At 46.0% G+C, this 20,896-nt stretch overlaps 1 protein-coding gene across 8 annotated transcripts in view; it reads right to left on the reverse strand.

Moving 5' to 3' along the window:
* LOC310698004 (connector enhancer of kinase suppressor of ras 2-like) overlaps positions 1 to 20,896 on the reverse strand; it is a 314,798-nt gene that overhangs the window by 161,425 nt on the left and 132,477 nt on the right. For all 8 annotated transcript variants that reach the window (XM_083484631.1, XM_083484632.1, XM_083484630.1 and 5 more), the window contains one exon: positions 11,519 to 11,560. In XM_083484631.1, the coding sequence (XP_083340757.1) occupies positions 11,519 to 11,560 (42 nt within the window). The remainder of the gene's footprint in view (positions 1 to 11,518; positions 11,561 to 20,896) is intronic.

A 20,896-nucleotide genomic window follows, 5' to 3' on the forward strand; every position in this document is an offset into this window, starting at 1 on the left:
GGTTAAGCGGAAAGTGGAAGGTTGGGCGCGCGCGCCAAGTTCAAATGCAGAGGAAGGTGGCGCAGTAAGCAGCCCGGAAAGGGAGCCAGGTCCTAAAGCCCGGCGCAAGGAGACAGGAGGGTCCGGGGGGTCAGCGTCAGAAGAATCCCGGAAGGAAGAGACCCCGGGGGGTAGAGGGACCCAGAGGAGGACAGTCAGGCGGAAAAGGTGGAGCCGGGCTAGGATATTAAGTTGGTGCACACGGGGCGGAGACTCAGACGGAGCTTCGCCGATCTAGCTACTAGACGTAGAGTTGCGCGCAGCAGCGTGAGAATGGAAACTGTAACTCAATAAAGACTTTTACTTAATGATCGCTGGCTAGCGTGATCCTCTGTGAGCTAGGATCTTCAAGCAGCTCTGACAGTAAGCTCCGTCTGAGCATTGTGGGCATCTACAGCCTCGAGGAGGGGAGAGAAGCAGGTGCCTACTAGCGAGCTCACGAACGGCAGACGACATGACGGCTGAGCAGCAGATAGAGGAACTCAGAAAAGCAGTGTCACAACTGAATGCCGAGGCTCTCGCATCCAGGAAGAGAGAGGAGGAGGCAGCTGCCGCCTGCAGGGATCTCCAGGTCAGGTTAGACGTGCTGACAAAGCAGACACCCAGGCAGGAGGGAATTGGGTTGGCGAGACGAACAGGCGGTCTGGTCTCTCACTTCGATGGGAACCTGCAACAGTATCCCAACTTTAGAGCAGACGTACTGTGCGCACTGCAACTGCTGAATAAAGACTTTAGAGATGAGCAAGAGAAAGTGGGATTCATCATGTCCCATTTGCATGGGGATGCTAAAGCATGGCTGCGCAATTTATGGAGAGATAAGGATCCGGCGCTCCAAAATGCGGATGCCTTTATTAAAGCGATGGATGGGTGTTTTTTATCAAGCATTGACGTGGATCTTGCCCGGAAGGAGGTGCATGGACTAAGGCAAGGGAGGGCCAGCGTGAGGCAGTACCATGCCCGCTTTTTCGCTTTGGTCAGTGCCCTGGAATGGGACAGAGATTCGGCCCCTGTAAGAGACCTCTTTTGGGAGGGGCTGCACAGCTCGATTAAAGATGAGATCGCGAGGGGGGAGAGACCCCGGACCACCCAGGAGGTCGTTCAGAGGGCACTGGCAGTGGGGGTGCGGCTGGAAGAACGTCCGTGGAGCAGGGACGAAGGGCGTGGAGGGCGCGAACCAGCCAGGGGCTCCTCCTTCCTTCCCAGAGAAGCAGCGCGTGCGCAATCCACGCCTCCGCCAGGAGGAGGAGCGGAACCTATGGAGGTTGGAGGTGCAAGGGCTCAGTCAGCAACCAGAGCCCTAGCACCGGCAGCAGTGAAAGCGAAGCCTCCTAGAGGGAACAGGAAGTGTTACGTCTGTGTGGAGCCAGGGCATATGGCGAAAGAGTGTCCCCAGAGGCTCCACAAGCTCACTGCAGCCTCAGCAATGGTGACTGCAGCAACGCAGCAAGGATGACCACAGCAGGGAAACGACGCAGTCTGGCTGGAGGAAGAGGCCCTGGGGCCCACCCAGACGTGTTAGTGACGCAGTCCCCAGAGATTTTACAGCCCGTGAACCCCCTCCCGCCCAAACCAGTAGTGAGGCTCACCGCATCTCTCCAGCTGCCCAATGGAATCACCATGGACGTGCCAATCACAGTTGACTCGGGCAGCAATGCGGACTTTATAGGGCAGGACTTTGTCGACAAACACGCTATACAGTTGCTGCCGGCCACACTGCCCCTGCAGGTTGTCATGGTGGATGGCAGGGAGTTGCTAGGGGGGCAAGTGGTGAAGCAGACGCCACCGATGGCGATGCGACTTGGGAATCACAAAGAAATCATCAGCTTCAATGTCACTCAACTATCGGATACGCCCATTGTATTGGGAATGAGTTGGCTGGACAAGCACAGCCCAACGCTGGCTTGGTACCAGAGGCAGCTGATCTTCGGCTCTTCCTTTTGTGCTGAACACTGCATCGTGCCCCGGCAGGAAGGAGAGGAAGAGGAGTCACAGCTGCTGCTAGGCACGCTGCAAGCGATTCCCCACAAGTACGCAGAATTTTTGGAAGTTTTCTGCGAGAAGGAGGCAGACAGGCTACCCCTCACAGACCATATGACTGCAAAATTGACCTGCTGCCGGGGGCGGCGCTGCCTAAAGGGAAACTGTATTCCATGTCAGAGGACGAACTGCAGGAACTCAAAGAGTTCATAGATCATAATTTGGAGCGCGGTTTCATCCGAGAGTCCAAGGCAGCGGGGGGCAGTCCTGTATTCTTTGTTAAAAAGCGAGACACGCCCCAAAAAAGACTGGTAGTGGACTATCGCATTTTAAACAATGGGACCAAGCCATCGGACTTCCCCATGCCCCGAATCGACGACCTCCTGGCGAAGGTGCGGAAGGGAAAAGTGTTCACCAAGTTAGACCTGCGAGGGGCGTACAACCTCATTCGCATGCGGGAGGGAGATGAGTGGAAGACGGCCATGTTCACGCCACTGGGTACCTACGAATATAGAGTTATGCCTTTTGGATTGCAAAATGGCTCCCACGTTTTTCAAGCTTTCATGCATCACGTGTTGGCGGGACTTCTCTACAAGACGTGCGTCTGTTTCTTAGATGACATCCTGATCTTTTCGGAATCGCAGCAGGAGCATGACGGACACGTCAAGGAAGTGCTGAGCAGGCTAAAGCAACATAGGCTCTACGCCAAGCTGGAGAAGTGCCAATTTGACGTGACGGAGGTGGATTTTCTGGGTCTACAAGTTGTCTGACAAGGGGCTCGCCATGGACAGCGCCAAGGTTCGAGCGGTATTGGATTGGAAGAGTCCACGCAACCGGAAAGAGGTCCAACGGTTTGTCGGCTTTGCGAACTTCTATCGCAAGTTTATCAAGGGCTTCGCTATGCAGACAGCGGCCATCACAGACACGCTTAGCTCCAAGAAAAAGAAGTTCGTTTGGACAGAGCAGGCGGAGCAGTCCTTTCAGGCACTCAAGCGTCTCTTCGCGTCGGAAGAGCAGCTGCTTCACGTCAACCCCAGCAGGCCGATGAGGGTGGAGACAGACGCCTCGGACAGAGCCGTGGGGGCGGTCCTGCTGCAAAAGGACCCGCAGGGGGTGTGGCGACCGGGAGCGTTTTACTCCAGGAAGCTCAGCAAGTCCGAGCAGAACTACACCATCTGGGACAGGGAGTTGCTGGCCATTCATGCAGCGTTCAAAGCGTGGAGGCACTTCCTGATCGGCGCCAAGCACACGGTGCAGGTTTGCACGGACCACAAGAATCTGGAGCACTGGCGCACGGCACAGTTCCTAAACCAGAGGCAGATACGTTGGGCTGAGTTCTTTGCGAACTTCGACTTCCGCATAGAGTATGTCCCGGGGGACACCAACATCATGGCGGACGCTCTCTCCCGTAAGCCGCAGTATCTGGAGGACGCAACGCCAGCAGCCGCCATGCACATCTTCGCACCAACAGTGTGGGCGTGCGCCGCGGCAACCGTGGACCTGGAGGCGGTGCGACGAGCGTTGCAGGATGACTCCTTCGCGCAAGCAAAGATGGCAGAGGTGCAAAGGGGCAAGGCAGCGGCCGACGGTTTCCAGCTACGAGATGGTTTGCTCATCCGTAAAGGGGCCATCTACGTGCCGGGAGACGACCTTCGCGCCAAGGTGCTGCAGCAGCTGCACGACGCGCCCACTGCCGGGCACTTCGGCAAGGAGAAGACGGTGGAATTAGTAGCCAGGGATTTCTGGTGGCCTGGAATGAGAGGGGAGGTCGCAGACTACGTGGCGAGGTGTGACACCTGCCAGAGGGCCAAGCCAGTGCACAGACCACCGGCCGGACTGTTGGAACCGCTGCAAACTCCGGTCGAACCTTGGGAAAGGGTGGCCCTGGACTTTGTCACGGATCTGCCCAGCTCGAGGGGCAAGACGGCAGTGCTGGTGGTGGTGGACCTGTTTTCCAAGATGGCACATTTCATTCCGTGTGCTAAGGTGGCCACGGCGGAGCAAACCGCCAAACTGTTCATAGACCACGTGTTCAAGGTTCACGGTCTGCCACGGTCTATTCTGTCCGACCGGGGGCGGCAGTTCATCTCGAATTTCTGGCAGAAGCTGATGGGCTTCCTGAACGTCAAGATCAACCTGGCGTCGGCGAGACACCCGCAGACCAACGGGCAAGCGGAGCGGGTCAATGCCATCATGCAGCAGTACCTGAGATGTTATGCAAATCAACAGCCTGCGACGTGGGTGGATTACCTGCCGCTTGCCGAGTTCGCCTACAACAACACGAAACACGTCTCCACGGGGGTCACGCCGTTCTTCGCCAACAACGGGAGGCACCCCAGAACCTTCCCGGGACTGGAAAGAATGGGGGAGGGGGAGCCGCAGACAGCAGATGCGTTCGCGTCGGAGCTGCAGGAAGTCCACGATCAGCTGAGGCGCCACCTGGAGCTGGCCAAGCACGCATACAAGGTACAAGCGGACAAACACAGAAGGGTTGGCGAAGAGCTCCACGTGGGAGACTGGGTCTGGTTAGCAGCCCACGCAGTGCCGGCCAGGTTGTTGGCCAAGAAGAAACTAGGGCATAAACAACTGGGGCCCTACCAAGTCGAAGAGCAGGTCAACCCGGTAGCTTTCAGACTGGCACTTCCGGAGGGTTCCAGAATGCATCCGGTATTCCACAGATCGGTGCTCACTCCCTACAAGGCACCGCACAGGTTCCAGGAACCCGGAACGGCGCCGAGTCCGGTCAGAGACAGAACAGGGCACGCGGGAGTGGCACAGAAGGAGCGCATCAACGAAGTCACGGAGATTTTGGACTCCAGATGGGGGGAAGAGGGGGTAGAATACTTTCTCGCCAAGGAGGGCACCCCGGCCAGTGCGAACAGCTGGGTGCCGGGCTACGCCTTGGACGAACCTCTGCTCAAAGACGAGTTTCATGCCCTCTTCCCACATAGACCTATGCCAGCAGACTTTTTCGACGACTGGCTTTTCACGCCCACGCTTTCGGCCAGCACGTTCCGGGGGTTCGACTCGGACGAGGACCCGACACGAGACGTCCGTTCCCCGGAGGGGTCACCCTCGGGATCTGCATCAGAACCCTCGTATTGGTGGGACGATAGGCCAGAGGAGCAGTTCCGCAGAAAGTGGCTGGAATGCTCAGGACGAGCAACGCCGCCAGGAGGAAGTGAGGGAGAGACGGACATGGACATTTTCGGGGACGACCCTGGTTTCGAGCACGGCGGCACAGAGATGGAAGCGGAGGTGACCGTCGTCGACGAGAGCAGGGAGGAAAACCCGGGAGACTTCAGATGGAGACCCGCCACGGGAAGCGAACGATATCCGACGTTCGTCCCTTTGCAACAGCAGCACCCAGCTCCAGCACCGGAAGGAGGGGAGGGGGGAATGGGGGGCTTCGAGGGGGGGATGGATGTCAGGGGTTTAGGAGCAGAGGCAAGGGCAAGGGAGGAAACAGAGAGCGAAGGGGAGGAGGCAGAAGAAAAGATGAGTGATGACGACGACCCGAGATCTCCGAGTCTTTCCAGTGAATCAGAGGATTCACAGAAAGGAGCACCAGTGGCCAGGGCAAGGGGGGAGTCTAGGGGGGCACCCCAGGAAGATAGAGCCAGAGGGGACTCAGAGGAGAGCAGTTGGAAATCGGGACCAGCGTCACCGCCAGAGAGCAGGGAAGAGGAAAGGAGCCAGGGGGCAAGCGCTGGCAGCTCACCACAGGAGGGAGGGCACGAGTCAGGAGTGGCCACACCTCCATCGGGGAGCGAAGAAACGGTTAAGCGGAAAGTGGAAGGTTGGGCGCGCGCGCCAAGTTCAAATGCAGAGGAAGGTGGCGCAGTAAGCAGCCCGGAAAGGGAGCCAGGTCCTAAAGCCCGGCGCAAGGAGACAGGAGGGTCCGGGGGGTCAGCGTTAGAAGAATCCCGGAAGGAAGAGACCCCGGGGGGTAGAGGGACCCAGAGGAGGACAGTCAGGCGGAAAAGGTGGAGCCGGGCTAGGATATTAAGTTGGTGCACACGGGGCGGAGACTCAGACGGAGCTTCGCCGATCTAGCTACTAGACGTAGAGTTGCGCGCAGCAGCGTGAGAATGGAAACTGTAACTCAATAAAGACTTTTACTTAATGATCGCTGGCTAGCGTGATCCTCTGTGAGCTAGGATCTTCAAGCAGCTCTGACAACTGGGCTTGTGCATTAGCTTTCTTCAGCTTTTGTATTCCTATCTCCCTCTCTGCTCCATCAACTTGTAATACCAGTGTACATGAATCAAACAGTACATTTATTATTTATTTCACAAACTTTATATAATTGCATACATTAGTCCTATTCAAACATTATAGTTCCCCGGTGTCCCAGCATCTGCTGGTTGGAAGTCTTTGCATCTACATTGGTCCATGTGAAAACTTTCACATAGGGTAGAACCTCAATTGCCCTTGATCTTAATTGGGGATTAGCCTTGGGCTTTAAAAATGCTGTTTTATTTTCCTTTTTGGGGATTTTTATTCTTTCTTTTTATTTTCCTAAGTTTATTGTTCTAGCCAAAGGCCATGATGAAACTTGCATTAAGCAATAATATTAATAAAACGATACAAAGCATACATCCATAATATAAACATATGCAAAGACTTTGCCAAGTTTGTGAGCATTTAAACAGTTTTTCCCTTGTGTTACTATTACTATTTATGCACCTGCCACACATTTCAATAAAGGCCTACATGGTTCTGTGCAGAATTGAGTCTTGCAAAACTGTGGTACGGCTTGCATCACAAGAGGGCTTCAGTATCACATGGCGGAATTAGTTAAGCCAAACAAATGATCTCAGCTTTTATGAACTTTGAGCATCATTCTAATGCTGTGCTACTGCTCAAGAAAGGGGGGGGGGACAAACCCCAGTAGTAGACATTTCCAGTAACTGTATTTAGTGGGTTCACAGAGAAACTCCATGCTAACCAGAGAAATAACATTTTCATAAATACTTGTTCATCCACAATCAGCTAAGAACTTATAATGCTCTGGTTTCTTTCAATGGAGCTGATGAAAGGAGAAAACTGAAAGCTGAAGTCAGAAAAACTGCTCTCTCTGGAATTGCCTTTTAAGTGGTTTGTTCAGTGATTTTGCTCAAATTATTTGTACTGGAAGTATACTGGTGGGTTTCTGCTGGAAGATTGGCACTTGACTAGCAACACTTCTGAGTACTAAATTGCGGCATGGAGATTCATATAATAGGAGAATTTTCCAGAGCTAAGCTTGGAAGGGGCTTGCCAAAGAAGAGCAAATTTGGACTCTGTTCATAAATGTGAACTCATTCAAGCCCCCGGAACCTGTGATCCAAATGACATAGTTGGGAACATGAGAAGGCACTCACAATACTGCCATTATCCAATTGGAAAATATCCATGTTGTTGCCACCAAGAAGGCTTAGTATAGTAGAGAAGAGCAGCTGGGGATGGAAGGCAGGCAGGCAGGGATAAGTGAAGCCAGAGTCAATGAGAGGGTGATGCTATGGTCTAAACCACTGCACCTCTTGGGATTGCTGATTAGAAGGTTGGCGGTTCAAATCTGTGCAATGGGGTGAGCTCCCCAGCTCCTGCCAACCTAGCAGTTTGAAAGCACACCAGTGCAAGTAGATAAATTGGTCCCGCTGCAGCGGGAAGGTAAACGGTGTTTCCGTGCGCTCTGGCACTCGTCACGGTGCCCTGTTGTGCCAGAGGCGGTTTAGTCCTGCTGGTCACATGACCCGGAAAGCTGTCTGTGGATAAACTCCTTCTCCCTCTGCCTGAAAAGCAAGATGAGCGCCACAACCCCATAGTAGCCTTTGACTGGACTTAACCGTCCAGGGGTCCTTTACCTTTTTACCTTTACCAATGAGAGGGAGAACTAACAAATTATAGTTCTGCTCCCGCCCACCCTCTCCCTGCTAAGTTGTACAAGGATAACACTGAGACTGAGGAAGAGAAAGTTGACAGGCTGTGCTACCACTTTATGCTCTGGTTTATGCAAGTTGGGAGGCAGGCAGGTGGGCTTGGAAGGAATCAAGACTGAGGTTGTTGGGGAAATGCTCAGTTTTCCCTAACTGACCAGCCTCTCCTTGAGTAGAACATTGCTATGTGAGTTGGAAGGGCCAGTACAAAGCCCAGAGTCAGGGCCACCCAAATTTCAAACAAAACCTGCATTTTTGTACTGACTCATAATTGGCCTATAAGTTCCAGAATGTGGAAGTTCATACTCCCAATTCAAAACAGCAGCATTCAGAAGTAATTGGATTTCAGCCCCCTGCTGTACCTGAAAAAAAGGCAGTATGGATCACTCATTGCTAAGGAACATTAGCTAATTTAACTGCAACCGAAACACCAGTTAGGCTAGATTCTGTCACATCTAGCCTGATTAGTTCTAAAGCAGGGCTAAAATCGCCCTTCCCGTTTCCTGGAAGAATTATCTGCCTGCAGAAATGGTGTCTGATTATCTGCTGCTTTCAGCCAGGCTGGGATTTATTTTTTTTACATTTTCAGGAAATGATTGTTGTTTACCAGTGTGCTCTTACCAAGAAGTGTGACCAGCAGAAAGTTGTGGTGGCACCTTCAGGCTGCTCCCCGATCCCCAACACTCCCAAATCTTGGAAACTATAGTTCACAGAACAACAGTTCCCAGCACCCTTAAAAAAACTAGCTACAGTTTCCAGGATTCTTTGGCGGATGTGCTTTAAATATACAGTGTGTTCACAGAGCAAGAATCATAAGGTTAAGTAGGACAAGTGCCATCTCCCCTCTCTCTTGACAATTTCAGTTAAATTCCACCAACTATTTCTTTGTGAGGGGTGGGGAGGGAGAATTTCTGTTTTAATTGCCTTTTAACTGTTTTTAATTGTGCTGTTTTGATGGGCTTGAGCTATATACATTTTAATTTTTGATGTTTATGTTAATGCTTTGATGAAATTGTTTTAGTTTGTATTTTAATTACATCTACTTTGGTTTCACACTTGTAAGCCACTTAGAAGCAACCTTGGCAATTAAGTGGTGTATAAATTAAATTATAATAATAATTCCTACTCATCAAATGGTTAATTTAAAAAAATATATTTCAAATAACTGCTTTTGTTAATTCTTCTCGAGTGTGTGAAAGAAGCAAGAAATCTATTACTGCTGGGCTTGCCTGTTTTTAGAAAAATCTACACTCCAGTTGTCATTGACTGATGAAATTCTAGGCATGACAAATTGCTAAAAAACTACCCTTAGCATAATCTATAAAGAACTGCAATCCCACTGTGAGTTATTGACACACAAGACTATAATAATTAACATGATGCATCAATAGGGTTTAGGGTTTTTGTTTTTCGTTTTAAAAACCATTCTAGAAATAGCCAAATGGTTACAACATCTCCTTTGAAGCCACTTGGCAGTCAATATTGATTTAAAACCTATATTGAGTTTGTAATAAAGTGACATTTACTATAGCTTACTGGAAATGTAGACTGCCTACAAAGTTAATTATACATCTTTGCTTAAAAAAAATGAATTTCTTTTCTTTTTCTTTTTTGACAAAAGGTAGCCCTAAAGATTATTTCAAAGTAGCAGTTTACTAATTTTAAACGAGATTCAAAAAAATGAAGAACCTACTCTTATTCCACATGCACACAAAAAATATGAAATTTTGTCCAGAGGAATAACAACAATCAAAATGTATCATTATTTTTTTAAGTCTGAGTATCTGTTTCATTAAATACTATGGTAAAATCCATCATTAAGAGAGCTGAAAAGTGAACAAGGTAGGACTTTTTTCAGACTGCATACATTTAGGTAGAAACATCAACTTTCTTTATTGTATTGTCTTGTATTTTAAATAATGCTAATTGGAAGAAAGATTTATTATTACCAGATTTATTTATTATTATTCCAGACCCTCAGATATGCAGCAGATCACTAACATTGGCAATTGGGTGAATTTAGTATACTTATTTGCCAGGCTGAATTTTTGTCATCACTGCACCAGATTCTCAATTCTTCTTATTTATTTTAAAAGTGGTTCAAATCAAACAAGGGCTCTGAAGCCTCTTCTGGTGCATATTAGCATCCAGCATGTCCAATGGGCCTTACTTCTAGATAGTGAGAGGCTCGATGAACTGACCATATGACAGCCATGTTTGAAGGGCTGTCACTCAGATGATATACAAATCTGTTGCTCCAGAGCAAAGATCTTCAATCAGTGGGTTCAACTTACAAGGACGAAGATTTAGACAAAGGTCTACTGGGATGAGCGGATCTCAGGCTGAGATGGGCTCAACAGCGGCTATACAGTGGTACCTCAGGTTAAGATCTTAATTCGTTCCGGAGGTCCGTTCTTAACCTGAAACTGTTCTTAACCTGAGGTACCACTTTAGCTAATGGGGCCTCCCGCTGCTGCTGCACGATTTCTGTTCTCATCCTGAAGCAAAGTTCTTAACCCGAGGTACTATTTCTGGGTTAGAGGAGTCTGTAACCTGAAGTGTCTGTAACCTGAAGTGTATGTAACAAGAGGTACCGCTGTACTGGCTGAAGCCCCTCACCCCAGCTCAGTTTATGAGCTTATATAACACCAGATTATTATTATTAATAATAATAATAATCATGTTATTATTTATACCCTGCCCATCTGACTGGGTTGTCCCAGCCACTCTGGGCAGCTTCCAACAGAATGTAAAAAAACCATAGTGAAACATGACTGAAGGGATAGTTCAGTCAGTAGAGCATGAGATTCTTAATCTTAGGGTCATGTGTCCAAGCCCCTAAAAGATTCCTGCATTGAAGGGAGTTGGCCATTCCAGGGAACAGACAGGATAAAGCAGGGGGAGACTTACCTCTATTACAAACTCTGTTCGGTTCAGTCACACACACAACCTAGAGTTGTGTGACAGCAATTAGTATGTTGGGTTGGAATTTGGGCAACTAGGTTCAAATGCCCACGCCGCCCCAGAGTTCACTGGGTGACAATATATGACAATGGGTGACAATGTCTCTCAGACTAAACTGTGAAGATAATATTTTTACAGGGACAGCCCTGTACACCCCCTTGAGCTCCAAGGAGGAAAGGTGGGGTGTAAATACAAAAATAAGATCCTATGTACAAGATTATAACATGGATATGGGACAGACATGTGCAAAGCACAACCATAAAAAAAGTCAAAATTAGATTTCAAAGAGACCATAAGTTCCTGGAGGACTGGGCAAAATTTAGGGAATATTTGAAAACTGTATGTGAGGACCACACAACGCTAGTGTGTTTTAAAGAAGCTTTGTGGAAAAAATAAGGAATATTGCAAGAAAGAAAATGAAGGTAGGAAAATTTATCTAAAGGTGATATTAAAATTAAGAAATGCGTAGGTAGAGGAACAACTATGGAAGACTACCAGAGGAATTGAGGGAGGTCCAAATAAGTGTAACTATGTGATGTGAAATTTGATTGTTTGGAGATATTAAGAAAAACTTCTAATAAAAAATATATTAAAAAAAAGTCAAAATGCGTACTTACCACATGAAGAATTTTATTTTCTGTTTCATACACTGTGCAATCCTGTAACAACAGGAGGGAGAGAGAAGCAGTATTTAATATCCTTAGAAATCCACTTTGCCTCAGCTATGTTAACAACTCGTTGAAAAATAATGTGCCACTTTATCCATGACTGATTCAAATTGCTTTTAAGAAACGTTTATAAGAAAATCTCAGAAGCTTTTCCCTGCTCTTTCTGGGTTGCAAACAGCAACAACCCCTCTCCTTCATATGGTTAAATGTTCACTGAATTTACAAAGATGCTTTCAGTTCAAACTTTTATCAATTAAAGGAGGTTAATCATACACATCAAAGAGAAAAAACCAACCAAGATGAATGAAAAAGAATGTATAAAGAGTCTTGCTGGAAGAATCCTGCATTCTGTTCCTACACTGGCCAATCAGGACATGTATACAACAGGACTCTCCTATTTGTGTTTCCTAACAACTACCTCTAAACTTGAGGAAACGTGACTATAGAGTGTTGGCTCCCACTTGTGGATGCAGTATTCAGACTCTCTGGTCAACTACTGGGGTTTTTTTTTGGGGGGGGGGGTTGCTAGCCGTCAGTAAATTTTGTGGTAGCAAATCCATGTGTTGTATGAAGAAATACTTCCTTTTGTCTGAACTATTTCCACCCTTCAGCTTCATTAGATTATTTCAGGTTTTAACATTATGGGAGAGGGTAAGAATGCTACCTGCTTTCTCCAGAGCATGCATAATTTTAATATACCTAATTGGAAAATTATGTGTATATCAAGGGTTTTTCCTGCCATGTGAGGAAAAGCTAAAGGAGAGCAAATGATACAGCCACCCCCTTGATGCTATGCAGGCTTGGATCTGATCAGTGCTTGGATAGACCTACCAAGGAGAACCATGCAAAGCACATGATAGCAGGAAAACAGCTACATACATGCTAAATGAACAGAATGCCCCAACTAAAATCTTCATTCAGGGGCACTTTCATTTTCACTCAGTCAGTAGAACATGAGCCCCACATTGGGCAAACAATTCCTCCATTGCAGGGCATTGGACTAGATGACCCATGTGGTCACTTCCAACTCTATGATTCTCCACCACCCCTAAGTGCCCCATCTTATGAGTGGATGCCATGTTGTGTTGCCCAAGGACAGTCACCATGATGTTGTCTTTCAGTGCTGCACATAGCGAGCAGGGTTATAAACAGGGCTGTGTTCATTCTACAGGCACACATCGCCTGGACCAAAGTGGAAGGACAGGAGAAGTGGGACACTGGGTGTACTTCTCCACTGGGAGCACTGGTTTTCTCTGCCTAAGGTTTATTGCATTTGAAAGATAGGGTTTTACAACTGCAGCATGGCATCTTTCATTAAAGACAGGTCTTGTTTCTGAATAAGAATTAGTGTTAGCTGCTTTGAGCTCAGATGGTTTGCTGGAAAAGAGGCAGGCTGTTGTGAGCTGTGCAGTGCTGTCAGGATCGGGTTTTGGTCAGTGGGATCTGTTGGAAGAGCAGGAAACAGAGGGAGGACTGAAACGGGAGGACCTTGGAGGAACGGGATCTCCCCTTTCTACCCTGACTTCAGCCACATTTGAGGGGGGAGCAGGGATGTTGTTTCTACCATCCAGCCTTCCCGCAGCATGGGAAGCCTCACTGGGGACCAGGAAGGGCTCTGATCAACCAAGAGGAGTGGCTGAACAGGAGGCAGCAGCAACTGAACAGCAACAGTCTGAACAAGAGGGGGCAGCCTTGTCACCTGGATCCACCTTTGCAGATGGGAGCGGACCCAACTGATGGAGCCTGTGCTAGCAATCCCAATATTCACATAAAGCTAGAGTCCCACAAGTGAGAGCACAACACGTCATCTACAAATGCTTGGCAGGAAAGGTAGGTAATCTTGTTGGGACATCTTCAGTGCTTCTGCCTGATCATGGACTTCATTCCCTGGTCCTGAACTTCATGCCCTGCTTCTGAATTCCTGAATTTTGACTCCTAGATCCTGTGTCTACTGCCAAGCCTGTACTGTTACTTGCCTGAATAAATATATTGTCCTTACTTCCAAGTAAGTGTCGTTGTCTGTGTGTCTTGGGTAAGAGAGCCAGGTTACATACAAATATTAAATTAAATCAATATTGCATTAAATAAATAAATAAACAGAAAGGAATATGTGGTAGCTGATGTCCCAACCTTCAAATGGTTGGCCAGTCTAACTGTATATATTTCATGCAGTATTTTGAATCCTGAGATTTTAAAACCATAAAGGGATAACATTTTAAAAACACAAACGAATAACATTTGCTCCCTAGAATATGACAACCACCAGCTCAATACACTGTTGACACTAAGTCAGGCATGGCCAAACTTGGCTCTCCAGCTGTTTTGGGACTACAACTCCCATCATCCCTGACCACCGGTCCTGTTAGCTAGGGATGATGGGAGTTGTAGTCCCAAAAACAGCTGGAGGGCCAAGTTTGGCCATGCCTGCACTAAGTGAACTAATGTAACTTCAGACTCGCTAGAACAAAGCTCTGTTTGACCGTAATTACTGGCCACATGCAAATTAAATATTATCAACAACAGATTTCAACTGACCACAAATACTGACAAAAAACATTTCTGTTAATTGACTCCTTTAAAAATTACCTGCAGAATAAGCAAAATGCAGGCTAATTAAAGTATTTGGCAGCTCCACAGCATAGACGTGAGTGCCAATGTCAGCTTTGTTCCCTTGCAAAACTGGTTAGGATTGCAAAGAATCACAAAATATATTGTGGTGCTTAATTATAATGGCTGGGATCCAGCGGAGCTCCTGACACATGCAACAGAAGTTGTGCCTGGGTGTATTTTCTTTGTTTGATTTAGTTTGAAAAGCAATTTCACACTACAGGAGGGAGGGGGTTGTTGCAACAGTGTGGAAAACACAGCCCCTTCCCCATTTCCAAAGACAGATGACATTTTCTAAATTGCAGCCATTGGCCTATAGATACATTTTGGGCGTAAGAAGGCTCTGATCTCCCTTCCGCCGCATGTTTGAGTACTATTTCTGTTCTGCCGCAGCTTGGCTTCCAACAAAAGATACGCTGTTTATTATTACATTATTCACACCATTCACTTCAATGCAGAAGCCATTAATTTCAATGTAAAGCTAGCACAATGCAGATGGGTGGGAGGTGGGGGAGTCATCAGTTAGGTATTGTTTGTGGACCAAAAACAACAATATCCACTCCCATTTTTGTTGGAATGGTTGCCATACACAATGTACACTGATCACTTGAAAGACTGCATCTTTCATCTCTCAACTCTCAACAAGGTGTGTGAATGGTGTCCACCAGAAAACTTGAGCAACGTTCTAGCAAAGTTCTGGTTCTCTGCTCTGACCTAGAAATAGAATGTAAGAAGAACCCTGCTGAGCCAAGACAAAGGCCCATCTGGTCCAGCATTCTGTTGTCACTGTGACCAATCACATATCATCCAATACAAAGTGCCCCCAAACCAGGACACTATCTTCTGGGGCTGGACTCCCATGTGAGTCACATGACCTGCGGGACATAAGTACAACAGCACTCTCCCTACTAAGTGTTTCCAAGCACCTGCTATTCAGAGACATACTGCCTCTGCTAATAGAAGTGATCTATATTATGGCAAGTAATCATCAACTGCCTCAATGAATTCATCTAATCCCTCATGGCTTTCCACAAAGGATCTTAAGAACTGTAGCTTGTTGAAGGTACTGAGAATTGTTAGGAGAACCGCCACCGCCCCCTTATTCCACACACAGAGGTAGAATTCCCAGTGCTTCCTGGGAAGAGGGATTGGTTGCTAAATCACTCTGGGATTTGTAGCTCTCTAAGGAGAAAAGGTATGTTTCAACAACTCTCAGCACTTTTGATAAACTACAGTTCCCATGATTATTTGGGGAAACCCATGATACTGCTTTTAATGTATAAGTGGGGCCTTGATCACTAGTGATCTACTTGTGCACTGCAACATTTTAGCAACCTATACTATCTGGAGACGTGATGGAGGGCATGGTAGGACAGCTGGACACTTTTTAAATAGCACCCTCTCAACATCAGCTGGAAAGGAAAATAGAGACAATTATTTGGGGAAGATGCAGGAAAGCATGGAATTATTCCTGGTGAAAGAGAGATAGCTGGAGGAAAATGCTATCTGTTTGGCAGTCCAGCCATTTAACTCCCAGTTTCTTTTCAAGGTTAGATGTCAGTTGTGGAAGGGACCAGCAGCAAAAGTGGGTGGAGTAAGGAATGTAAATTTTGTATAAAGAAGAGAGCTAGCTTCTTCACACACCCTTCTCTACTTTTCATTCAGGTAAGCAAAAGGCATTTATCTGAATTCAATGACACATTCCAGCCAGGCAAAAACACCAGAAGTGTTAAGAAGGGTCAGTGGGGATGGGTGTGGCCTGAAGAGTCATGGGGGCCACGCAGATAAGCCTGGAGGCCTGCATTTCGCCCCCAGGCCTAAGGTGCACCATCACTGCTGTATTTTATTGGAGAGCAGCTAACAGATGAAAAGTCTACCTTGCTAATGCTCGACTGCATAATTAAAAAGCAAGACCCCTCCTCCCATTTTTTCTTTAGCAAGCTTTGACAGCAGATAAATCTAGTGAATATCTGCTGGCCTGTTAATTTGAAGATCCTGTCCTGCAATAACATGCATCTGTAATGAAAATCTAAAAGATAATATGATTTTGCTACAATACAGGAACTTAGTACTGAGGGGTTTCTTTTACGGATATAGAAGACTTTCTGAAACACCTTGGCAACGGCTGAAATATTTCAGAGATTTTCATCTTCCCGAAGAAAAAATAAGAAAATCAAACAACTAGATCAAACATCCAGATCAGTGGTTTGCACATTACACAGAGAAAGCCATTTAATCACAATCAATTGCATAAATATATGCCTTTGTCCAAATTGTCAATTTTATCCTTTGAAGCACCATCTGGGACGCTAACTCCTCATGCGGAAATAAACTCCATTGAAAATAATTAGATTAACAGTGTAGTAATGAGATTAACAGTGCAATCCCATATATGTCTACTCAAATATAAGTCTCATTAAGTTCAGTGGAGCTGACTCCCAGGTAAGAGGGACTCTTGCAGCATTCCTTCCAAGGTATTGCTTGCATGCCAGGCTTGTGTTCAGGATAGTGTCACTTTATAGTTGAAATTACAGAACTTAAAAACTCAGATATGAAAGAGAAAACAGACTGATACAAAATCACAGAAGTTTGAAAAAACAAACCTATATTTGTAAGTATACACACATGAATTTACGTGTGTGTGTTTGTGTGTATCATATTATATCAACAGTTATACCTTAGCTAAATAGCGCAAAATGTATTATTATGGATCTAATACATGCTAGCAATTAAACATGAGCATAGGAAGCTGCTTCAAACCAAGTCAGATAACTGACTGATATGATGCTCCAGAGTTTCAGATGGGGTCTTTCCTAGCAATTCATATAAAACAGGGATGGGGAATCTCAAGCCCAGAAGTCAAAAGCGACCTTTCATGCATCTCCATCTGGCCCCTGTATGCTTTCAAAAGGCCACACCCCCTTCCCAAGCACACCTGCTTCCCCCAGACCACACCCCTCACTGGCCTCACTTTGTGCCCCTCTTGAGTGTTTTGACTTGGTGGAATGTGCCCTTGAACTCTGAAAATGCTCCTTGTTAGCATGGATGGAGCATAGAGACGAGCTACAGGAGTATGTGTAGAAGCTACCCTGTTGTACAAAGGTAAAAATCACACTCATTGCTTTGCCACTTTTGCCTCTGAAGGCTGTATTAGAGACACCAAGATCACTCATGTAGAGGCACTTGAAAAATAAAGGTTGTGCTTTATTGTGCCAAGACTGGGTCAAGCAGAGCCCTGCTCCATGAGCAAGGTGTGCCAGGCAATGCTTGACTCAATCTTGCAAGATTAATCCTCTACCTCTTCCTACCTCTGCATTCCCAAAGGTCAAGAATGACCATGGCTGGCAAAGTGGAAAGTGGTGGAGGTGGCCTTGGTTGATTCCAAAGACCTAACACAGCAAAGACCCGTCAGACATGGGACTAGACTGGGGAAACAACACTAGTGGAAATGATGTGAATAGTATCATTTTCCTACGGGGGATTCCGAGACTGACAACCCCATGCCCAGTAGGGAAAGATGCTCCTCTAAAGTCCCAGGAGCAGTTGCCACCACTTTCTAAACTTCTTGCTTTGCCAGACCCAAAGTCCTTGACATATGATATTGGGGAATGGAGAGGCATGGGAGGTCACTATTAAATGCTAGCATCTTGGAGGCTTTTGAAAATGCTCACATCAAGTGCCTGCAAGCCTGACTGGATCAAACAATGGGCTAGTCATGCTTTCTGAGCCTACCTATGCATAACTGTAGAAATGAGCTACATATCTTCTTTTCATTTCACCAATGAATCTACCCACTCTAACGTCACTGAAATGAAGAGAAGCCATGGGACAATAAAGCTTGCCAGATTGTGTTCTGTTCATGATAAGGTCATGTTGATATGCACATAGTTGGCATTATGGTCAAAATATTCTCATTTATCTTGTACATTGGTTCAGTCCCCTCTCTTTGTGCGTACATACACGTACACAATCATACATTCATATAGATACACCAGCCCAGAGTCACATAGGGACATCTCTGCAATTTCTGCTTAATTTTGTTTGCTCACTTGTAAGCCTTCTTACTCTGTCCGGAAATCTAGCAAGGAAGCCAAACAGAAAGAAAATATAAATACCACTTCAAATCATATTCTGCTAAACGAAGCTGGGCAGGGAGAGTCGAAATAATAATGCTAACAACCACTTTCACTTCTTAGTGAACTGCGCATAGAATTATCTTTACCATTCATGTGCATTAATATAAGTGGTCAGGAAGGCTCAGGTGCATTAATGCTTTTATTTCAGCTCCAAAGAGATGTACTTGATGTAGCCACTATTACCTTTGCAATTACATATCGGAACACACATAATTTCCTCTAATATGTATTCACTTAAACTGTATCTCCAGATGTGTTTCTTTGCCTTCATGCTGCACGTGGAAAATTATGCAGCCCGGTTTGAACATTTATTTATTCTTTACTGATTACACTCCTGCTTGTCCTATAATGAGGTTGGGTAAGCTGGGCCAAGAGGTGGTGACTGGCTGAAGGTCACACAAAGAGAAAGATAGGTGGAATCTGAACTTGAACCTGCTTCACCGCATTGATCTGGTCCAGATTATACTGATTCTGTAACTGCGGTAGGGAGAAAGCCTTCCTGCTGTAGAGATCCCTGGATGTCCACCTGCAGACATATCATTTGAAGAGCAATTGTCCATTCCAGTCAACAAATCAAAAAAATCTTCAGAGGCTTTTGGAGTGGTCGGTTGAACTGCCTGGAGGTGGTTGTGGTTGTATACAACCTCCATCCCATGTTAGGTCTGTTCCAGGCAGGTGTAAACGCAATCAGGCCAGAAATGATGTGGCATGGGCGGGGGGGGGGGGAGATGCTGGGAAAACTCTGGCTCTGCTAGCATATAGAATGGAAGATCGGCTGAAGGAAGAGAAATGGTGGCACCAAGAGAAAGCACTTTACCATACCAGAAGAAATACAGAGATGGCCACAATGACAGAGAAGCAGATACAACCAAGGACTCTGTGTGAGGCACCCAAACCAGGATAAAGGTTTGCTGGATAAAGCAGGCAGCAGAGGAAAGAGAATTTGAGTAGCAGCTGCAGAGGCAACCTTAAGCCCCAAGAGGAAACCAATGATGAGAAGTCCTAAACTGCCTAAGGAAAGGAACAAGACATTCACCCAATATAATAACTAGAGGCAGACTTGTAGATTTGAAGGTCTCCTATAGTGCTGCTAATCATATATGTAAATTCTGAACAAGAATCAAGGATGAGAAATAGTGAGGGGAAGGCCAGGCAGTTGGGAAGGATGGTAGCAATGGTGAAAGTTGTAGAAGTCCTTAAAACAAGCCTAATCCAACAGTCCATAAAGCTAAACAGGGAGGCACAGAGGCTGATGCCTGGAACTCTGAACAGGAGCACTTCTGAAGATGTTATTGTGCATGCTCTTGTATTTAGTTTTTCATTTTTTTTAAAAAAGGTTACCATTTGTTCACGTACCTCAGCTTGGAATATATACTGCAGAATATACAACACATCTGCACCACATGTTAAAGGATATTGTCACCTCTTTTAGTGAGGTGGAATTTGTAGTCCTGCTTTGTTTGTTTAATTCTGCTGAATTGGGGTCCTTAGTCACAACGAGAGAACCCACACAGCAACAGCTGTATGTAGATAACCTACATGAAGGCATGAATGTGTGTGGAGCTCTCCACAACAGACGTTCACTCACTGAAGGTGTATCCCATGAACCGATGTAATGATAAAAAAATACTTAAGGAAGCAAATAAATCACAGCCTTCATTGGATGAGAATAGAAGCAAATTGTACAATGCTGTTGACTCTCTCCTATATTAACCAAATGTGACATGCCTTGCCTACAAAAGGCTTTTGTGGGAAATAAAAACAGCTTCTCTGAGAAAAATATGTCTTGTTACCCGAAGGATTATTCCAAAATTCTCTACCTGCCAAGTTATCTGCTTCAAGTCTAGCATTCCACAAGATCTCCCCTTCAGCGACTTCTTTAGATTTTGCTCTTCTTTAAGCTGAAATGTCAGAAGATTTCTTTCAAGCCAAAGAGATCTGATATAATTGCACAGTGACGAGGAGGCAATCAGCCTCTGGCATTGAATTTGGCTTTTGGGAGGTGTGCTACCTTGCAAAGGGTTTCACTCTCCCCTCTTTTTTCAAAAAAAGAAAGGAAAATCATTATCATAAGGGAAACCTGCAATGTATTTTTTTTAATATAAAAAAATCTAACAGCAGTTTTAATACAAGCCGTATGGTTTTTAAACTCTAGCGGCAATTGTGAAATTAACATTCATCTGGGTAAAAAAATGCTTTGACTTGAGTAATCATTATATTATTTATATGACCTACTTCTCATCCAGCCTTAGAACTGTGCCCTGAAACTTAGTTATATGCTGAGTGATAGAAAATATTTGGGATTTTTGTTATTACTCTGTTGATATAGAGCTTAACAGGATGGTTAACTTTAATAATGGAGGAATTACGGTTAAGTAGGGCCTGATCAACTGTCATGCTCAAAAATCCAGAGCACTATTCCTCATTAGGCAATCTGCTAAATCCACATTAGTGCCCCTGGTTATCTCCAATTGACCCATTCAGCCTCTGCTCCTGCTTCTCACACTCTCATTAACCAGAACCACATCTTTTCCAGCTCCTAGCTGGCAGCAGTCAGGAGTTGATAGCAAGGCTTGTATCTCAT

This window comes from Podarcis liolepis (genome assembly GCF_965112155.1).
Source record: "Podarcis liolepis genome assembly, chromosome: Z".
Classification (NCBI taxonomy): Eukaryota; Metazoa; Chordata; class Lepidosauria; order Squamata; family Lacertidae; genus Podarcis; species Podarcis liolepis.